Source organism: Aotus nancymaae, unplaced genomic scaffold (genome assembly GCF_030222135.1).
Source record: "Aotus nancymaae isolate 86718 unplaced genomic scaffold, 86718_ANA_hifiasm-v0.15.2.pri h1tg000028l, whole genome shotgun sequence".
NCBI classification, from domain to species: Eukaryota; Metazoa; Chordata; class Mammalia; order Primates; family Aotidae; genus Aotus; species Aotus nancymaae.
The window spans coordinates 19,335,889-19,357,437 of record NW_026988441.1 but is presented as its reverse complement, the minus strand read 5'-3'; the positions used below and the strand labels follow the sequence as shown (position 1 = coordinate 19,357,437).

The following is a 21,549-nucleotide window of genomic DNA, read 5'->3' as shown; positions in this document are numbered from 1 at the left end:
ATTCCAGCCTGGGTGACAGAGCGAGACTCCATCTCAAAAAAAAAGCCAGTTAAAATGGTATTATATTGTATATACTTTACCTCAATAAAAAAATCCAACAATGACATGTTTCTTTCTGTCCCTTGATACAATGGGATATTTTTGCTTTTCTGTTTCCATGGCAAATAATACTTCTCTGAACTACCTGCAACCCCTAGGACATCCTTTTAGTTTCTGTAGTGGTAAAACTGAACACTGTCAAATGTAAAATTCGCTCCTACTTGCATCCTGTTCTTATCAAGCCCACATTATACTGATTCCTAGTGTCAACCCAATGTGATAACTTCAAGCTAAATATCCCATCAGGAAAAGCATTTGAGCACAGATACTTAAGATTTTACTTACTGTTTGGGTGTGGTGGCTCACAATTGTAATCCTAGCACTTTGGGAGCCCGAGGCGGGCCGATCGCTTGAGGTCAGGAGTTCGAGACCAGCCTGGCCAACATGGTGAAACCCCATCTCTACTAAAAATACAAAAATTAGCCAGGCTTGGTGGCACACGACTGTAGTCCCAGCTACTTGGGAGGCTGAGGCAGGAGAATCGCTTGACTTGGGAGGTGGAAGGTGCAGTGAGCTGAGATCAAGCCGTGGCACTCTAGCCTGGGCAACAGAGTGAGACTCCATCTGAAAAAAAAAAAAAAAAAAAAAAGATTTTACTTACTGGCAAAAACAGGTTCTTTGATTTGCAGGTTTTATTTCCCAGTATTCCAAAAATGTCCAAATGTACTAAATCTTCAAGCTTATTTTAAAAGACTAGGTATTTGTCAGGCTGGGCGTGGTGGCTCACACCTGTAATCCCAGCACTTTGGGAGGCCGAGGCGGGCGGATCACCTGAGCTCGGGAGTTCAAGACCAGCCTGACCAACATGGAGAAACCCCATCTCTACTAAAACTACAAAATTATCCGGGCGTGGTGGCACATGCCTGTAATCCCAGCTACTCGGGAGGTTGAGACAGCAGAATCACTTGAACTCAGGAGGCAGAGGTTGCAGTGAGCCAAGATCATGCCATTGTACTCCAGCTTGGGCAACAAGAACGAAAATCTATCTCAAAAAAAAAAAAAAAAAGTAAAAGACTAGGTATTTGTCAATGAAATCACAATCTCGGCTCACTGCAACCTCTGCCCTCCAGGTTCAAACGATTCTCCTGCCTCAGCCTCCCGAGCGGCTGGGATTACAGGCACGTGCCACCACACCTGGTTAATTTTTGTATTTTTAGTAGAGACAGGGTTTTGCCATGATGGCCAGGCTGGTCTCAAACTCCTGACCTCAGGTGATCTGCCTGCTTTGACCTCTCAAAGTGATGGGATTATAGGTATGAGCCACCATGCCAAGCCTAAAAATTTTCTTTTATTCTGTAGGTACAAGGTCTCACTATATTGCCCAGGCCGGTCTTGAATTCCTGGGCTCAAGCCATTCTCCTGCATATGCCTCTCAAAATGCTGGATTACAGGTGTGAGCCACCATGCCCAGCTTGAAACTAACTTTTGAATGACAATATCTAAGAGCTGGGAAGACATTTTTTGTTAACATGATTTGGCAAGCCGCTTGCTACACTGTAGGAAGTACGCTTACTGGTAAGATCGGACAGTTCTACACAGCGTGAAGCCAACACATCTGTTACCAACATGTGCCCTTTGTTCTCCCACAGGACATTTAACTGCAACTGCTGAATCAAGAAATGTAACATACTCACTCAGTGTATCCATTTTTTTACTGCTGCTATATTAAGTTACAGGACTGTACTGTTTAAATATTAAACAACACAAATTTAGTATCTTACAGTTCTGTAAGATAGAAGTCTGACAAGTTCTCATTGGGTTAAAATCTAGGTGTCAACAAGAATGCATTCCTGTTGGGAACTATTATTAACTAAAGTTACCTAAAGTCCATGGTTTACATCGTTTCATGCTTTGTGTTGTATAGGTCTATGGGTTTTGCCAAATGTGTATCATGTATCTACCAACACAGTGTCATATAGAATAGTTTTTATTTATTTATTTATTTATTTATTTTAGATAGCGTCTCGCTCTGTTGCCCAGGCTGGAGTGCAGTGGCATGATCTGAGCTTACTGCAACCTTCGCCCCCTGGATTCAAGCCATTCTCCTGCCTCAGCCTCCCAACTAGTTGGGACTACAGGCGCATGCTACCACACCTGGCTAATTTTTGTATTTTTAGTAGAGATGGAGTTTCACCATATTGGTGAGGCTGGTCTCGAATTCCTGACCTCACCTTCTTCTGCTTCTCAAAGTGCTGGGATTATAGGCATGAGCCATATAGAATAGTGCCCAGACATATAGAATAGTTTTACTGTTCATCCCTCCTCTTCCTCCCCATCATCCTGGGCAACCACTGATCTATTTACTTTCTTTACTTTTGCCTTTTCCAGAATGTCAAGTGGTTGGAATTACACTCTATGGCCTCTTCAGGCTGGCTTCTTTGGCTTAACAATGTGCATTGAAGCTTCCTCTTTTTGTGCCTTGACAGACCAAGTCCTTTGATTGTTGAATGATATTCCTTTGTATGGATGTACCACAGCCTGTTTTATGACCGCTGGTTTCCTATTTGTTTTAGGATAGGACCATGAGACTGTGGAATATTGAAGAAGTTGACCACATTCCTTTGGTAATCAAGTACAAAAAGGCCATGGGCTTAAAGTTGAAACAGGTTGGTATTGGGTAAAATGAAGCCCAGTGAAAGCTTTCATTAGTTCTCTCTAAAATTTGTCATTTGAACAAACTTTGGGCACCTAGGGATGCAACTGTGAACAAACAGATTGACATTTTTGCCCCAGGGGAGCTTAAATTCTAAAAGAGGAAACAAAGAGGAAAGACACAAGAAAAATGTGTAGTAAGTCGCATGGTGTTAAGTAATTGACAGAAAAATACACAGGAAAAGGGAATAGGAGTGCTGGAGGTTGCAAGATTTTAAAAGGTAGTCAGGATAGGTCTCATTGAGGTGGCCGCTATTTCAATTTGAAGGTGGTGAGGGGGTGAGCCATGTAGATATTTAGAGAGAACTTCCAGCTGGGCGCGGTGGCTCTCGCCTGTAATCCAGCACTTTCGGTGGCCGAGGCGGGCAGATCACCTGAGGAGGGAGTTCAAGACCAGCCTGGCCAGCGTAGAGAAACCTCATCTCTACTAAAGATACAAAATTAGCCAGGCATGGTGGCGCATGCCTGTAATCCTAGCTACTTGGGAGGCTGAGGCAGGAGAATCACTTGAACCTGGGAGGTGGAGGTTGCGGTGAGCCAAGATTTCGCCATTGCACTCCAGCCTGGGCAACAAGAGCAAAACTAAGTCTCAAAACAAAAAAACAAAACAAAAAAAAAACCAGATTCCAGAGAAGGGAGGCCTTGCCTTGCTTTGCTCAACGTAGCTGGATCAGGTGGGAGAATTCTAATGATGTGCCTGGAACCCCTCTAACGAGCACCTCCTTTCTGCTCTTTTAAAATATCCCATGTCAGTGCGAAAGATGTGACAGGCCTTTCTCCATCTTTGAGAGTGACACCTCTTCTGAAATATTCACCCAATGCGTGTTCTGCCGGATAGATACAAGGGGCTTGCCAGTGGAGACTTCATCATTATCATCATTGGAAAGGGAGAACTCACCGTTGCCAAGGAGAAGCAAGGATGACTGACAGCCACAGGACCCTTTGAGTGACTTGAGCACAGGCTACCTAGCATGTAGGTTTCAGGGCTCTGCAGGGACTTTCTCTTGCGCCCCTCCCAGGCTCAGTGGTCCCGTCAGACTGGGGCAGGACGCAAGCCTTGGCTGGGCTCTCAGCACAGTGCCACCTCCTCAGCTCTCAGCTTGGGGAGTGAACACTTTATTTTCTGTCTTCACGCAAAATAAATCTAATTCCTTTGGAAAATAAGTGTGCATGTGCATTTGAAAAGCAGTCTTGCTATTTCTAAGCTTTATGTCTTGGTGCTCAGCCTGTTAGATTTTTGGAACACATATTAGACTCGCATTATGGAGTCTGGAGTTGTCCTGTAAGGTGACCCGTGGGGGCTGGCACCAGTAGTTCTGGAGAAAGGGTTTGTCAAATAAATATGACAAGGCACGGGGCCCCCTCTGTGGATGTGACGGCAAGATACTGTGGGTGCCTCCCTGGCTAATGCTCCCAGAGGGCCACCTGCCCGGGGCAGAGGATGATTTGGTTAGCCAAGGGGGTGGCAGTGGCACTGCCATCACAAGCTGTCTCATGCTGTCTCTTCTAGACTTCTCAATTTCCAGAACTCCCAGGCCTATGCGCAGCCCTCTTCCTGCTGCCATGGCATATTGTACAGCGTGTATTAGTCCAGAAAGAGTCAAGTTTTCCGCTAATAAGATGGGCCCCCTTTTCCACTTGGTATGGTTCACATGATTCTTATCAAATATTATTAATAGGCCCCTTAGTCCATAAGCTTAACTTAGCCTGGGTGCAGAGGCTCCTGCCTGTAATTCCAGCACTTTGGAAGACTGAGGCAGGTGAATAGCTTGAGGCCAGAAGTTTGAGACTAGCTTGGGAAACACAGCAAGACCTCTCCACAAAAAAAAAAAAAAAAAAAATACTAGCCAGGTGTGTGGTGCACCTGTAGTCCCAGCTGTTTGGGAGGCCAAGGCAGGAGGATCGCTTGAGCCCCAGGAGTTCGAGGCAGCCAGTGAGCTATATGATTGTGTCACTGCACTCCAGCATGGGTAGCAGAGCAAAAAAACCCAGCAAGACTGACTGATACATTATTCCAGAATGTCTAGTGTCAATTGTCTGGCGTCCAATAATTCTGTGCATAAGCACCATGGCCTGGCAATTATCATGTGGGTGGGTCCCATGTCCGATGCCATACTTGTTAGTCACAAGGGGATGACTGGTCAGATTCAAGTTGTCTGTTCAATGCTTATCCATTCATTTACATGAATGATGTATGAACGCGGCAAAACTCCACTTATGCCCTCCCAGCCACTGGAGTCTCCTTGCAGAGAGGTCCCGTCGCTAGTGGCCTCCCTCCTCCCAGTTGAATTTGAGGCCTTAGCACACATGAACAGGCATAGATGATGCACCCCCATGGCTGTGGAGGGTGGCTAGACGGCAGGTGTCAACACGGCCCCCACGGATGGGTTCACCCATCGGTGAACCATCAATATGAATGTGACGAGGTGTGGGCAAGACACTGGGTGCCTCCCTGGCTAATGCTCCCAGACGGCCACCTGCCCAGAGCAGAGGACGGTTTGGTTAGGCGCCAAGGCGGTGGCGGTGGCATTTCCATCACGGGGTGTCTCATGCTGTCTCCTCTAGACTTCTCAATGTCCAGAATGCCCATGCCTATGCGTAGCCCTCTTCCGGCTGCCACGGCATAGCGCACAGCGTGCATCAAGCCAGAAAGAGGCTGAGAGAGAAGCTTAGGTTCCTACTGCACACCATACTGGGTGAACCTTTCTGTGCATGGTGGAGGGATGGTGGGTGGATGGGTTGGCAGTGTTCGGCTGCGTCGTTGCCCACAGACCCTCTGGAAAGTGCAGGGACCAGTGGCTGGTGTAATTGCATGAGGATACCCAGAAGGAGCAAGTGAGAAACCAGGGCGGAGAGGGCCTTGCCTGCTCTGGCAGCAGAAACCACTTCATATAAGGTGCCGGTGCCCCACGCCAGTAGCCTGGGAACCCCGAAGCCCATGACCCCTCCTCGGAGCCTTCCTGACCCCTCGACTTTTCCCCAGCTCAGGATCCGCGGGAGAAGTGACCGAACTGAGTTACGGCCCCGGGAGCTGGCAGGGCCCCCGGTCTTCCCTGAGGTCGCGGGGCGGAACGGTCCGAAGCTTACCCGGGTCACGGTCGGACAGAGGTGGGTGTGCCGGCCGCGCTGGAGGGGCCGGAGGTTCTCCGGAGCGGGTTGGGGCTCGGCCGCACTACCCTGAGGTCCAATCCTTGCGCCAGTGTTCCCCAAAGGCGGGGCGTCCTGGCTCCACGTTGGAGGAGACATTATTGTGGCCTGGAAGCCTCGCCTTCTCAGACTCCGCTTGCTCAGTGTAGCCCGAGCTTCCGGTCTCGGTCTCCGTGGTTTATATGACTCGGAAGCTACATTACGCATGCGCTGCAGCACGTCAAGTCTGTGCGCATGCGCGCTACCCAAGAGGCTAATAGTAATAAGGAGCTGTTCGGGTAATGGTTTGCACGGGTGGCGCCGTGGCTTAGTTGGTTAAAGCGCCTGTCTAGTAAACAGGAGATCCTGGGTTCGAATCCCAGCGGTGCCTCAACCGAGCGACCAAGCTCTTTCAACTTTTGCTCATTCACTTTTGTGCTCCGAGCCCTAGCCCGGCTGCCCCGCACTATGCGGGCGTGAGAGGGAGCCCGAGAGGCCGACGAATCCGGGCCCGCAACTGGGCGTGTCTTCGGTCAAGGGGGCGGGGGCAGGCGGGCCTCAGACTCCACCTCCTCGGGTCTCGGGCGCGGAGGGGCGTGGGCGGCGCGGGGACCCGGGACACTGCTGTTGCCATGGTGCTGGCTGGCGGTGGGAAGCGCGCGGGCGAGGAAGCAGCCGTGCGAGTCCAGCGCGGAGCCAGTGTTCGCCCCCAGGCTGCTTCCGCAGGGCGGGCGGTGGTTGCGCTCTCCCGGGCCGGTTTCTGTGGCGTGGGTTTCTCGCGCTAGTCTTCCTGGTTCCAAGCGGCAGCTCGCGGGAGCCCATGCGGGTGCCGATCCTCGACGGTCACCGGGCTTAGCTGAGTCTCGCAAAGTACTGCAGATCGCCCGTCTTTCTGTAGCCGCGCAGTGGGTGCAGCCGTTTCACAAATGCGAGGCCAAGGCGGTCCCAAGAGGAGGGGTGTGAGACTGAGTCCGGTCAGCGTGACCGTCAGTCTGATGACTGCGTGGAAACTCCAGGCCAGGGAAAGATCGCAGGGGACTCTGCGCCCATTGCAGACGATCGGGTGTGGGCTGAAGCCTGCTGCCTGGGCTGGGGCTGTACCCATATTTGCATGTGGAGACCTATTCCAAAGCAAGTGCATCCGAGGCTTTGGGGGTGGTAGGGTAGGGTGGAGTGAGGCATTGGAGTTTTTACAAAAATTCTCCAGGGATTCACCTATCAAACCCGATAGGATAGTCCCAGTGCAGAAATTGCAGTCATGGGATGAGGCTGTGTTCCAAATAGTAAAATTCACCTGCGCCAGAAAGAGTTCTTCTTTCTGCCTCTTCTATGAGTCTGGGTTTATTGTTTCTGTTTCTTTGTTTATCTCGTTTTCCAGTCAATTATTGCGCCTTTGCAGCTTCGTTGCTTTTGATTGACATTCCCCGGGAAAACTTGTAAGGCGACTGTGAGGCTTTGCAGTGCTGATAGGAGCATTCACCTGGATCCAATCAGGGATGAATTCATTGGAAACTGGGCTTGCGTCATTGTGGGACTGGTTTATTTCTAGTTCATACTTAGCCACTGCAATCCAACCTGGACAACAAAGCGAGACTCCATCTCAAAAAAAAAAAAAAAAAAAAGTCCCTTATTGGATACAGGATTTGAAATCTTTTCTCCCTTTCTTTTTCTCTTTGCTATTTATTTGTTGAGACGGAGTCTCACTCTGTCCCCCAGGCTGGAGTGCAATGGCACGATCTCGGCTCACTGTAACCTCAGCCTCCCGGGTTCAAGCGATTCTTTTGCCTCAGCCTCCCAAGTAGCTGAGACTACAGGCGCGTGCCACCATGCTAATTTTTGTATTTTTAGTAGAGACGAGGTTTCACCATGTTGGCCAGGCTGGTCTTGAACTCCTGAGCTCAAGTGATCTGCCTGCCTGACTGCCTAAAGTGCAGGGATTACAGGCGTGAGCCACCACACCCAGCCTAATTTTTTCAAAAAGAGAAAGTAAAAAAGTAAACCAAACCGGGCGCGGTGGCTCACGCCTGTAATCCCAGCACTTTGGGAGGCCGAGGCGGGTGGATCACGAGGTCAAAAGATGGAGACCATCCTGGTCAACATAGTGAAACCCCGTCTCTACTAAAAATACAAAAATTAGCCGGGCGCGCCTGTAATCCCAGCTATTTAGGAGCCTGACTGAGGCAAGAGAATTGCTTGAACCCGGGAGGCAGAGATTGCAGTGAGCTGAGATTGTGCCATTGCACTCTAGCCTGGGCGACAGAATGAGACTCGATCTCAAAAAAAAACCCATTCCACTATTCTATAAAGCCAGCTGTTTCAGATTGGTGGGGAACGTGACAACACCAGTAAATTCCATAAGCATTGCCGCACTTCATTTGTGGGAAATTGAATTCCTTTTTTTTTTTTTTTTTTTTGTGACGAAGTCTAATTCCATAGTCCAGGCTGGAGTGCAGTGGTGGAATCTTGGCTCACTGCAACCTCCGCCTCCCAGGTTCAGGAGATTCTCCTGCCTCAGCCTCCTGAGTAGCTGGGACTACAGGCGAGTGCCGCCATGCCAGGCTAACTTTTGTATTTTTAGTAGAGGCGGGGTTTCACCATGTTGGCCAGGCTGGTCTGGAACTCCTGATCTCAAGTGATCCACCCACCTCAATCTCCCAAAGTGCTGGGATTACAGCGTGAGCCACCGTGCCCCACCTACTTTATTTTCTTTTTCAAATATTTAATTCACGTGTCATAATAATCCTCTCCCTCCCGGCTTTTAGAGACAGAGTCTTACTCTGTCACTCAGGCCTTGAACTCCTGGGCTCAAGCTATCCTTCTAACCTCGGCCTCCTGAGTAGCTGGGACTACAGCCACCACTGTGCATGGCTATTTTTTTTTTTTTAATTTTGTTTATTTTTATAGAGATGGAGGTCTCACTAAGTTGCCCAGGCTGGTCTCAAACTCTGAGCTGAAGTGATCCTTCTACCTTGGCCCTCCAAAGTGCTGGGAATCCAGGCGTGAGTCACAGCGCCCAGCCCTTTTCCAGTGTAATGGTGTTTCATTTGATTTGAGCCAACATAATACTGTTCTTAAATAAAATAAAAATTAGTGGATTTTTTTTTTTTTTTGAGATGGAGTTTCGCTCTTGTTACCCAGGCTGGAGTGCAATGGCGTGATCTCCACTCACCGCAACCTCCGCCTCCTGGGTTCAAGCAATTCTTCTGCCTCAGCCTCCTGAGTAGCTGGGACTACAGGCATGCGCCACCATGCACAGCTAATTTTTTTTTGTATTTTTAGTAGAGACAGGGTTTCACCATGTTGACCAGGATGGTCTCGATCTTTTGACCTTGTGATCCACCCGCCTCGGCCTCCCAAAGTGCTGGGATTACAAGCGTGAGCCACCGCGCCCGGCCCAAAATGAGTGGATTTAAATGCAGTGATTAAGTTCATAATAAAGATGGGCTGTCTGTGTGGTGGAAGGGCCCACTGAGGGTAACACTGCCCTCTCCCTTTTGCTCCCCACGGGGAATCCCAGGGTCTCTCCCAGGGCTGATGGTCTTGCTACCAGACACCTGGAGCCCCTCCGCTAGCTGCTTTGAGCTTTCGGGTGGGCTGAAAGTGAGCTCCGCCTGCTCCTCTCACCTGCTGTGAATAAGGAGGGGCCACTCCTTGGGACAGAAGGGCTGTCCCATGACTTTCCTCATCCACCCCTCCAGCCTTGTGTTCCCACAATCTGTATTTAGGCCTTGAGACTCAGGCTGTCTCACAGTGTCACCTTTATTCCTGTGGTTCTGTAGTAACCTGTTTTGCGTTGCTATAAAGGAACACCTAAGGCAGAGTAATTTGTAAAGAAAAGATATTCATTTGGCTCACAGTTCTGCAGACTGTACAAGAAGCTTGGCACTAGCATCTGTTTCTGGCGAGGGCCTCAGGAGGCTTCCAATCAAGGCGGAATGGCCGGACTCGGTAGCTCACGTCTGTAATCCTAGTACTTTCGGAGGCCAAGACGAGCAGACTACTTCAGGCCAGGAGTTCCAGATCAGCCTGGCCAACAGAGGGAAACCTCATCTTTACTAAAAAATACAAAAATTGGCTGGGTGCGCTGGCTCACGCCTATAATCCCAGCATTTTGGGAGGCCGAGGTGGGCGGATTACTTGAGGTCAGGAGTTCCAGACCAGCCTGACCAACATGGAGAAACCCCCGTCTCTACTAAAAATACAAAATTAGCCGGTCATGGTGGCATGTGCCTGTAGTCCCAGCTGCCCGGGAGGCTGAGGCAGGAGAATCATTTGAACCCGGGAGGCAGAGGTTGCAGTGAGCCAAGATTGTGCCATTGCACTCCAGCCTGGGCAACAAGAGTGAAACTCTGTCTCAAAAAAAAAAAAAAAAAAAATGCTGGGCATGGTGGTGGGTGCCTGTAATCCCAGCTACTTGGGAGGCTGAGGTGGGAGAATCACTTGAACCTGGGAGGCGGAAGTTGCAATGAGCTGAGATTGCGCAATCAGCCTGGGCCTCCAGCCTGGGCTACAGAGTGAGACTCGGCCAAAAAAAAAAAAAAAAAAAAAAAATTCCAATCAAGGCTGAAGGCAAAGGGGGAGCCAGTGCCACCTGGCAACAGAGGAAGGAAATAGGAGGAGGCACCAGGCTGTTTTTTTTTTTTTTTTTTTGAGACGGAGTCTTGCTCTGTCGCCAGGCGAGAGTGCAGTGACGCGATCTCAGCTCACTGCAACCTCCGTCTCCCAGGTTCAAGCAATTCTCCTGCCTCGGCCTCTTGAGTAGCTGGGATTACAGACACACACCACCAAGCCCAGCTAATTTTTGTATTTTTAGTAGCGATGGGGTTTCACCATGTTGGTCAGGCTGTTCTCAAACTCCTGACATCGTGATCCACCCGCCTTGGCCTCCCAAAGTGCTGAGATTACAGGCATGAGCCACCGTGCCCAGCCACCAGGATCTTTTAAGCAGTCAGCTGTCACTCATTCATTAGGGTGTGGAGGGCACCAAAGCATTCGTGAGGAATGCACTCCCAAGACCCAAATACCTCCCACCAGGCCCCACCTCCAACACTGTGGGGAGGGGTCACATTTCAACATGAGGTTTGGAAGGGACAAATATCCAAACCATATCAGGAGCCAACAGTGTTAAAGAACAAATCTTACCTGTTAACCACCTTGGAGTTTCTGATGGGCTCGGCCCCATTCATAATTTAGTGAGGTGGACGGGATTGTATTGATTCTCCCCCAAATCAATACACAAATGATTATTGCTTCAGGGCACTTCCGAGTGCTTCAAGAAGGCCGAGGGAGCTTTTTGGTTGAAAATGGGAACTGCACTCAGCACTAGACGTTCCTGAAGAGAGGGTTATGTAAACCAAGGGGCAACCTGCTGCTAACATTTTCATTGCAATAAAAGCCTTTTTTTTTTTGGAATGGTGCTTTTATGACATACTTACTATCACCGTTCCAGGCCTGTAATTTTAAAATTGCTGCTCAATATTGAAGGTGAAATGATTTTACTGCCTCTGGTCTATTAAGGTTCTAGGAACTGGCTGCAGCCTGGAGAGTGTCTATGGCTAGATGCACTTGGGTAAACCACGCCCACTGCCCCGGACGGACAGACGTTCCTGCAGACGCAGCAGGCTGCATGGGTGCACGGTGGCTGGGTGTTCCCCAAGCACTTCCACAGGCGAGCAGGCACTCAGCTCTGAGCTTTGCTGTTCCCACCTGGACTGACCAAAATCCCCCCCTCTGCCCCCGCGCCACAATTGCAGAAATGCTAGGAAGCTGCACTGAAGTCAATCCAACCCCGGGCCGGCTGCCCCATCCCATGAAGCTCAGGACGAAATGCTGTTATTGCAACCATATATGTTGCCAGTTTATTTGTAGTATTTTAAATTTATTTTTATTTATTTAGTTTTGAGGGAGAGTCTTGCTCTGTCGCCCAGGCTGGAATGCAGTGGTGAGATCTCAGCTCACTGCAACCTCTGCCTCCCGGGTTCAAGAGTTTCTCTTGCTTCAGCCTCCCAAGTAGCTGGGATTACAGGTGCTCGCCTTGGGGCCTGGCTAATTTTTGTATTTTTATAGAGATGGGGTTTTGCCATGATGGCCAGGCTGGTCTCGAACTCCTGGTCTAAAGTGATCCAGCATTTTCAGCAGTGGGGATGAACCAATTTGCATGTTAAGAATGTGAGTGATGAATTGAGAGTCAAGGGACCACATGGGGGCTTCTGTGGAGGTCCAGGAGAGAGGAGATGGTGGCTGGGGCCAGGGAGGTGGTCATGGTGATGGAGAGAGGTGGGTAGATTTGAGATACATTGCGGGGGCTAGCAGATTGAAGTGATGGTTTGGATGTAGGGAGATTGGAGTAAAAATTATTGACTTAGTAATGAACGTGGCAATGAACTGAGTAGGGCATGGTAGAGAAGGGGCAGATGTAGGGGTGAGGGGTGTCTGGTCTATGTCTCAGTTAGGATAATGTGGGGTTTGCCCTCCTGGAAGTCACCTGTGATAAACCTTGACAGGTAATCAGAAAACAGTTTTTTCAGTTTTTTTTTTTTTTTTTTTTTTTGAGAAGGAGTTTTGCTCTTGTTACCCAGGCTGGAGTGCAATGGCGCGATCTTGGCTCACCGCAAACCTCCGCCTCCTGGGTTCAGGCAATTCTCCTGCCTCAGCCTCCTGAGTAGCTGGGATTACAGGCACACGCCACCATGCCCAGCTAATTTTTTGTATTTTTAGTAGAGACGGGGTTTCACCATGTTGACCAGGATGGTCTCGATCTCTTGACCTTGTGATCCACCCACCTCGGCCTCCCAAAGTGCTGGGATTACAGGCGTGAGCCACCGTGCCCGGCCAGTTTTTTCAGTTTTATTTGCCAAAGCCACTTTTGGCTTTTGACCTTCGAATAAACTCTAGGATTTTGTTGTTGTTGTTTGTTTTATGTTTTTTTGAGACAAAGTCTCACTCTGTTGTCCAGGCTGGAGTACAGTGTGTGATCATGGCTCCCTGAAGCCTCAGACTCCTGGGTCCAAGCAATGCGCTCAGCTCAGCTTCCTGAGTATCTGAGACTGCAGATGCATACCACCCGGCCCAACACATTTAAAATTTTTTTTGTAGATCCAGGGTCTTGCTATGTTGCCCAGGCTGGTCTCGAATTCCTGGCCTCAAGTTATCTTCCCACCTTGGCTTCCCAAAGTGCTGGGATTACAAGTGTGAGCCACCGCCCCTGGCTGATTCTAGTTATCTGAAATCAGGAAAGACACTTACCATTCAATGCAGAATTCTCTTTACTGATGTCTGGTAAGCAGTTGGATAAGAGAGGACTTGAGTTTGAACATCTGCCTGTGGGTGAATGATGGGGGAGGATGTGGGACTCTCCTGTGTCATTGTTTTCTTCTGTGTCACATGTGGGCTTGGGCTGTGTGACTGGTCAGTGGGCAATGGTGGTGGCCCTCTTGTTTGGGATGGGGTGGGAACTTACATGAGATGCCTCTGTGCCCCTTCTGTCTCCTCTCTGCCTGTCCTCTGACTCCTCACTCCGATTCCTGAAGGCATCACTGGCCCACAGTGAGTGTGACAGCAGCTTTGCTTCCTCCTAACTGGGAAGCTTCTTGCCAGGAAGCCCTTGTTCTCATGTCTGAGCCCCTCTGCCCCCACACTGCTCCCTCACCTGCCCCAGCCAGGTGTTCTAGGTCCACACCCATCATCTCCTTCCCAGTACTGAATTCTCCACTAGTTGGAAGCTTTCAGATTGTGATGAATAGACACATTCTGGATATAGCTTGAGTCAATGGGGGATGTTTATGAAAAGGTGTCAGAGATGGAGGGACCCAGACGACTGCAGCTAGAGTGGAAGAGTGTCGCAGCAGAGACAGGAATACCAGGAACCTTTCCAGAAGTGGTGGGAGGGTGGCTGGTGGAGAGGATTGGGCCAGAGTTGCATTGGGGACCCCCAGCAAGGGTCCTGCCTGGCACAGCAGCCTCTAGGGGGCACTATATCATCATGAGACAAACCGGAAATGGGGTGTCAGAGAGTCGAGGTCTCAATATGGGCAGGGAGTAGGATAGGGGAGTGGGGCACTCACCTTGGGCACAGAATTGAAGGAAGTGGCAAAAAACTCAACAATCAAGATAAATCAGCTTTAATGCAATTTTTTTTGTGTGTGCAATGGGGACAGCTATTTCCAGTCAGCCCAAGGTTCCTCGATATCTTGGCCATTTCTTGCCGTGTGGGTTTAGGAGGGTTCACAATGGGATGTGCACAGATTGATTTGGGAGCATGGAGATTTAGATATAGTCATGTTTTGTGATTATAGAGATTTTCTTAGCCTTTCCACTTGGTTCAAAATATAGGAGAATATTTTGATAAGTGTGTCTAGGGGCTTACTTTTCTTTTGCTTCAGGTTCCAATATGACTCCCATATTGGTCATTAGTCTGGACCCTAGATTCCTTACATAACTTGCAAAACATTCATGGAAGCAGGCAGCATCTTCAAGCGGCAACAAAGCTGCGTATTTTGGCCAGGCGTGGTGGCTCATGTCTGTCATCCCAGCACTTTGGGAGGCTGAGGCAAGAGGATCCCTTGAGTCCAGGAGTTTGAGGTTGCAGTGAGCCATGATCACACCACTGCACTCCAGCCTGGGCACCAGAGCAATATCTTGTCTCTACAAAAAAATTAGAAAATTAGCCTGGCATGGTGGTGCACACCTGTCATCCCAGCTACTTGGGAGGCTGAGGTGGGAGGATTGCTTGAGTGCAGGAGTTTGAGGGTACAGGGAGCTGGTTGCAGCACTGCACTCTAGCCTGGGCCACAACGCGAGACTCTGTCTCTAAAAAAACTAAGCAGGAGCAGCAGCAGCAGCAACGACAAACAAACTGCAGATCCACCTACCACTGCCCCTGCCTCTGTGGAGCGCTTTCGCCATGCATAAATAAATGCCTGCTCTTCCGAAGTCAGCAGTCTGAGGAAATTCTGAAACCAAATTACACACAGGCTAGTGCTCTATGCGGTCAATCCATAACGTACCTTGCTGTTTGATTTTTACATTCTTGAATACATTTCCAAAGAAGTCTGCTTTGGAAAAATCACCAAAGGAGTTAGAGGAGAGAGAACAAGAAGACCCAGAAAAAGTAAAAGGATTTTTCTTCCCCTCAATTTTTAAAATCCAATCAACCTGTGCAGTCTGAGTGAGTGACTGTGTACGCTTTCACTAACGGACCATCAGTTTCTCTCAATCTCTCCATATACGGAGAATATCAAATGAGGTGCTGGGGGTGTTAGAAAAGGGTGGGGAGCCTCAACTCAGGTTGGTGGGCCCTCTGTGCCATGGAGCCTTTGGGGACCTCTGATTTCATCCATCTTGACCCTAAATGGCCTTCCTAAACCTTCCCCCTGTCTCTCCTGGTTTTGCCTCATTGGATTCAACCTCTTGGTGGACAGCTCTCCAGATGGCAGCTCCAGCCTAAGAAGCAGGCCTCCTCCCCAGTCCCCAGCCTCGTGAGGATAACAAGTAACAGGGTAGGCTCAGGGGGTCCTGGGAGATGTCCAGAGGCCTCTGGCATGTTCACCAATGTCCCTTCACAGGTCTTGCTCGGCACAGGAGGTTTCTCTTAGAGACGTGACAGGGCACTTGGACGGTGGCAAGTGAGAGAATTGGAGGGGCAGGAACAGGGACACCTTGTGAGGAAGACAGGCCTTAGCCTTGCGCCAGCCCTGTGAGGTCCCCTAAGCAGCCCTCTCTCTCCCATCTTCTCCCAGTCCAGGAGGGACCAATTCATGGGCCCAGGAGGAGGCCAGGCGAGCAGCGGCCAGGACACAGGGCGCACACCGCCAGCCTGGAGCGCTGGGCTGGAGGGCTGGGGGCGCGGATGGGGCGGGGCCTGTGCGCGGAGCTGTCCAGCACCCCAAGGCGGGGCGTGCGCCCCCGGCCCGCCCCAGCCACCTCCTCCCGCCCTGCCAGCGCCACTGCGGCTCGGCGGGCGCGTCACGTGGCTGGCGCAGCTAGGCCTCCGGGCTCCGGGTGCGGGTGAGGGGCCGGGCGGGACGGCCGACAGACCCAGGGACGCTCCACCGGCGGCACCCGGCCGGGCAGGCTGGGCGCAGCTCGGGGAGGCCTGGGGGCGCCGGGGCCGGGCGGGCTGCGCATCGCGGGGCATGGGCGCGCCGGGGGTCCCCGGGCCCAGGCCGGCCGCGGCGGGGCTCCCGGGGTGCGGGGGCAGCGGCGGGCGGGGGTCATCCCTGGCGGCCGCCGCTGAGCCCCCGCGGGGCCCTTGACGCCGCGGCCGATGTGGCCCCGCGTGCGCTACGGACCTGCACCGCCACCGCACAAAGACGCCTCGGGAGCCGCCGTCTGCACCTGGGCCGCAGCCGCCGCGCCAGCCGGAGCCCGAGCCCGAACCCCGGCTGCAGCCAGAGCCACAGCCGGAGCCAGGCAGCAGGAGGCGGCGCCCGCGGGCGGCCGGGCCCGGCATGGATAAGCGCGCGGCCGCGGGGCTGGAGGGCGCGCCGGGCGCCCGGGCGCAGCTGGCCGTCGTCTGTCTCGGTGAGTGGGCCGCGCGGGCCGGGCGGGTCCGGGTCCCCGTGTGGCAGCTCCGCGCGGCGCCCTGACCGATCGCCTCTCCGACCTTGGCTTCCCGGGGCCCCGCACCGCGGTGTCTCCCGCGCGGAGGCCCAGAAAGCGCCCAGTACCGCCTGTCCGCCCGCCGGGCTCCGGGCCTGGGAAGGCGACTCTGGTGGCGCAGCCCCGGATCCCGCCCCGCTCAGAGTAGCTCCCGGAACCGGGGGCTGAGCGCTGGCAGGCGGCAGCCTTCACCAGGCCCGCCCGCGCTAAGCCTGGAGGCCAGGGGGTCCCGGGTGCTGGGGACAAAGGCCAAGCCGGCTGTCCCCTGAAGAAGAAACTGTTTCCGGCCCGGAGTTGGGGGTGGGGGCGGGTATGAGCCACAGATGGGGACTCGGGGTGCGGGGCAGGGCTGGAGGAGGGTACCAGAGCAAAGGCAGCTTCCAGGGGACTCCTGTTTTCCGTTTGTGTCTCTCAGCCCCCGAGCAGGCCTGTTCAATCTAAGGGAGTGCTTGGGTTGGGCCAGGGACCCGTCCTGCTCAGGCATGGGGTGGGAGGGGCTCCCGCCTTGCCTGGGAGTTTTTCTGTCCAGCTTTCCAGGGCTCTGTGTGGGCGAGAGTTAAATCCCCAACCCACATGGCTCCTTTATTTACTGTGATGAAGGAGGGAGGCCATTATAAGAACTGGGAGACATTAGGGGACACCCTGTGATATCACCAGTGAGGGCTCTGTAACCCGACAGGTTTGCTGAAGCCACTGAAATGACAAAGTAATCACCCCCAGGCGTCAGGGAGTTCCCAGGCTCCGGCAGGCCCTTGCCCCAGCTGTGTGAGCCTGGCTCAATGGAGAGAATGGAGAGTGTAAACCCAGCGCACCCACCCCAACCTGGGTGGGGGACCATGTGTGCTGGGCTCTGAGCTGCTGGATGCTGGCATCCTTAATGAGCAGGGCAGGGAGCTTTGGCCTGGCTCTATCCAGGGGGCCTCGGTGTCCTGAGTCGGGAGCAATAGCTCCTGCTTCCTGGCCAGGCAGTGTCTGACCCACATCCTGAACCCCTGGAAGTTGGACTTGACCCCCAACTCTGCCCATATCTTCTCTCTGGGTGCTTAACCCCAGGGGCAGAGCAGAAGGTGAAAGTAAGGGCCAAACCCCATGGGGGAGAGAGGCGCATGAGGGCTGGCTGGGGAGCTTTTGCCTCCCTTCTCGAGGTCGGTGTGGCATGGGGGAAGAGCATGGTTCCATCACTAGCTGCGGGCCCTGTAAACGGGGATGATCAGAACTGCCTCCCCTCCCGCCCCTGCTGCTGCTGGGCAAGCAAAGCCCCTTGGAGGGAGAAGCTATCAAAGTAGCAGGAGCAGGCCAGGCGTGGTGGCTGGTGCCTGTAATCCCAGCACTTTGGGAGGCCAAGGCAGGAGGGTTGCTTGAGGCCGGGAGTTTGAGACCAGCCTGAGCAACGCAATGAGACCTCATCTCTACAAAAATAAAAAATAAATAACCAGGCATAGTGGTCCACACCTGTAGTCCCAGCAACTTGGGAGGCTCAGGTGGGAGGATTGCTTGAGTCCAGGAGTTTGAAGCTGCAGTGAGCGATGCATTCCAGCCTGGATAACAGAGCAAGGAGGCAGGGAGGTGGGGTGAAGTTGGGCTCTCTTGATGGGCAGGCTTGGGCTGTGCTCTGGGCCTTGCCCAGTAAGAGGAAGGGGACCAGCGGGCCAGCCTTGGGTTTAGCTGTGGTGTCCCGCATGGGCTGCTGCTGGTCTCCAGCAGGTACCTGGGACCCTTGATCCCCTCTTTGTGTCTCCCACAGTGAATATCTTTCTTACTGGGAGGCTCAGCAGTGCGGTTCCTGCCTTAGGTAAGTAAGCACTTTCTCTTCTTCCTCCCTCCCTCTGGGCCCTTCTGGGTTTGTGGCCCCTGAGGACAGGCCTTCAGGGTCCTGTCTCCACCCCGAGTTCCTGCCTGCATCTTTTCTACATCACAAAGGAGCTGTTTGGCTTTGGACGGGCTTCAACTTCTCTGAGCCTCCGTTTCCTCATCTGTAAAGTGGGTGAAATAACAAGGTCTACTCAAAACCTGGCTCTTAGGGTTCCGTGAGCCAGTGAGGCAAGCTCTCCATGTGGTGCCTGGCACATGGTGGCTTTATACCACTGGCAAGCTGCTGAGGGTCCCATGGAATTGACATCTTGTGCCCCTCGCTCAGGCCATGGGCTTCCCTGAGGTCCGTGAGGCACTGTGAGATGCCGGCCTATTTTTTTTTTTTTTTGAGACAGAGTCTCACACTGTTGCCCAGCTTGGAGTGCAGTGGCTCGGTCTCTGCTCACTGTAACCTCCCCTTCTCTGGTTTAAGCGATTCTCCTGCCTCAGTCTCCAAGTATTACAGGTGCCTGCCACCATGCCTGGATAATTTTTTTATTTTTATTAGAGACAGGGTTTCACTATGTTGGCCAGGCTGGTCTTGAACACCTGATCTCATGATCCTCCCACCTCGGCCTCCCAAAGTGTTGGGATTACAGGCATGAGCCACCGTGCTCAGCTGATACTGGCCTATTTTAAAATAATTCCTAGGTTTTAATTTATAGGGGTATGATGCTGGGATGACAGAGTGGCCCATGCCATGGAAAGAAGACTTTATTAATTTTCTTTTTTTTTTTTAGACAGAGTCTCACTCCGTCACCAGGCGTCAGACTGGAGTGCAGTGGCACGACCTCGGCTCACTGCAACCTCCGCCTCCTGGGTTCAGGCAATTCTCCTGCCTCAGCCTCCCGAGTAGCTGGGACTACAGGCGCGCGCCACCACGCCCAGCTAATTTTTTTGTATTTTTAGTAGAGACGGGGTTTTACCATGTTGGCCAGGATGGTCTCGATCTCTTGACCTCGTGATTCGCCCGCCTTGGCCTCCCAAAGTACTGGGATTACAGGGGTCAGCCACCGCACCCGGCCGACTTTATTAATTTTCTTGAGAGGAGGGGCATGCCACGCCATGTAGGGCCACCTGGGAATTACTAAGTTTGGACAAGCAGAAGCAGGAGTGGGAGAAAGGTATGCATTACAGCCGGCATTAGGGCTTCCATAGGAAATTCGAGGCAGCTGGGCACGGTGGCTTATGCCTGTAATCCCAGTATCTTGGGAGGCGGAGGTGGGCAGATTGCGTGAGCATATGAGTTTGAGACCAGCCTGGTCAACATAGCGAAACCCCGTCTCTACTAATAATACAAAAAATTAGCCGGGCGTGGTGGCGCATGCTTGCAATCCCAGCTACTTGGGAGGCTGAGGCAGGAGAATCGCTTGAACACCAGAGGCAGAGGTTGCAGTGAGCTGAGGTCGCACAACTGCACTCCAGCCTGGGTAACAGAGCAAGACTGTCTCCAAAAAAAAAAAAAAGAAAGTTGAGGCAGGGCAGAATAAACAGTTTAGGATTGGCTGGATTGAGTCATTCTGCTGGACTTGGGCTGTGGGGGTGCCCACTGGTTGCCTAGTAGCTGGTCTGGAGGGGCTTCAGGGCAGGGAAGGTATTGGCTTGGGTGGGAGGTTAGATAAGAAGGTGGGTGGAGGCTGTGGCCTCGCATCAGCTGCATGTGAAGGGTGAGTTCCAGGCAGCCGACTTGCAAGAGGGAGGTAAATATTTTGGCCAAAAGTACATACAGAATCCGAGAGGACACGGTGAGAACGATGCCCCCGCCTCTGCCTGTTGGCGTGAGTCTGTCCAGCCGCTGGCTGTCTTTAAGCTCTGGCCTCGTCCTGAGCACTGCAAAGACCATCAAGAGCTGGATCCATCCTCCATTGCTGGAGGCAAGGGGCTGCTGGGGTTGGCGAGTGGATAAGCCCAGGCCCCCTGGGGCCCTCATGCTGCCTGGAGAGTCTGAGAGGGGCCTCAGGGAGCCAGTTCTGTCATTGATAAGCCCCCACAGACCTCCAGAGCTCTTGCTAATTCCACCTATATACTGCCATTTCCAACAAGGATTTCTATAAACGTGTTAAGTCTGGCTGGGTGCAGTGGTTCATGCCTGTCATCCCAGCACTTTGAGAGGCTAACGCAAGAGGATGCTTGAGCTCAGGAGTTTGAGACCAGCCTGGGCAACATAGTGAGACCCCTATCTCTACAAAAAAATCTAAAAATTCGCTGGGCATCCTCCCTCCCTCCCTCCCTCCCTCCCTCTCTTCCTTCTCTCTCTCTTTCTTTCTCTCTCTCCCTTTCTTCCCTTCACAGTCTTGCTCTGTCACCCGGGCTGGAGTGCAGTGGTGTGATCTTGGTTCACCGCAACCTCTGCCTCTGGGTTCAAGCGATTCTCCTTCCTTAGCCTCCCGAGTAGCTGGGATTACAGACGTCCGCTACCATACCTGGCTAATTTTTGTACTTTTAGTAGAGATGGGGTTTTGCCATGTTGATCAGGCTGATCTCAAACTCCTGACCTCAAATGATCCGCACGCCTTAGCCTCCCAAAGTGCTGGGACTACAGGCGTGAGCCACTGCACCTGGCCTCTTTTGGGTTTCTTAACCCTACACCTCCCAAGGAATCCCAGTTCAGCACCTCAGGACTCTGCGGGGTCCTCATGGCCGGTGGCCTCACCTGGTAGAGGGAACCAGGCTAGGGCTGGGGCTGGGGTGACTTTGAATGTTTGGATGGCTGCACCCTGAGATCCCTCTCCAATAGTTTATCTCCTCCCCCACCCCAGGCTGGGAGCGGGATGTACAGTACAGTGCTCTATTTCAGGGGCAGGATCGGAGGCTCGTTGTGGGGGCTGCCTCCCAGAGCCTTGTGTAAGTCCCAGGTGCAGAGGCTCTGGTTTGCCCCTCATTGACCTGGGACTGTCAAGGGTCTGATGGTGACTCGGTGGTGGCCACCCTTGCTCTAGGGCCAAGAGTTCTGTTCTTATCCTTGATGATCTCACGAGCTGTCCATGGGGTTGCCAGCTCCCTATTAGTCACAGTCCTGGGTCACCCGAACCTTCATTGTCCCAGTAGGCCCCCAAGGGAAGGGGCTTCAGCTCCCAGCTCATGCCTCCAGCTGCCCAGCAGGTCCTCAGACGGACCCGTCCACTCAGGGACCCACATTTATGGAGCACCTGGCATCCTTCAGGCACCGTGCAGGGTCCCGGACACGGCCAGCCCTACCTTCCTATGTGACGTTCATTCCTC

At 52.5% G+C, this 21,549-nt stretch overlaps 2 protein-coding genes, 1 long non-coding RNA gene and 1 other non-coding gene across 8 annotated transcripts in view; 3 read left to right on the top strand and 1 right to left on the bottom strand.

Moving 5' to 3' along the window:
• The window catches only part of WDR88 (WD repeat domain 88), a 31,820-nt gene extending 28,142 nt beyond the window's left edge, over positions 1-3,678 (top strand). Inside the window, exons 10-11 of the mRNA XM_064381506.1 lie at positions 2,613-2,705; positions 3,505-3,678. Coding sequence (XP_064237576.1) covers positions 2,613-2,705; positions 3,505-3,678 — 267 coding nt within the window. The remainder of the gene's footprint in view (positions 1-2,612; positions 2,706-3,504) is intronic.
• Positions 1-6,067, bottom strand: part of LOC135276757 (uncharacterized) — a 40,341-nt gene extending 34,274 nt beyond the window's left edge. For 3 of the 4 annotated variants that reach the window (XR_010344296.1, XR_010344295.1, XR_010344297.1), the window contains exons 1-2: positions 5,839-6,067; positions 385-663 (exon numbers count right to left, since the gene is read on the bottom strand). This is a non-coding gene — a long non-coding RNA (uncharacterized LOC135276757). Of the gene's footprint in view, positions 1-384; positions 664-3,649; positions 4,570-5,838 lie in introns of those variants that run through there. The other variant, XR_010344298.1, reaches the window with a different exon arrangement.
• Positions 6,068-6,194: 127 nt separating this feature from the next.
• Positions 6,195-6,268, top strand: TRNAT-AGU (transfer RNA threonine (anticodon AGU)). The gene has a single exon. It is a non-coding gene; the product is annotated as a tRNA-Thr (tRNA).
• Positions 6,269-16,325: 10,057 nt separating this feature from the next.
• Positions 16,326-21,549, top strand: part of LRP3 (LDL receptor related protein 3) — a 12,871-nt gene continuing 7,647 nt past the window's right edge. Inside the window, exons 1-2 of one of the 2 annotated variants that reach the window (XM_021666663.2) lie at positions 16,326-16,398; positions 18,221-18,268. In XM_021666663.2, coding sequence (XP_021522338.2) covers positions 16,326-16,398; positions 18,221-18,268 — 121 coding nt within the window. Of the gene's footprint in view, positions 16,399-18,220; positions 18,269-19,196; positions 19,452-21,549 lie in introns of those variants that run through there. The other variant, XM_064381505.1, reaches the window with a different exon arrangement.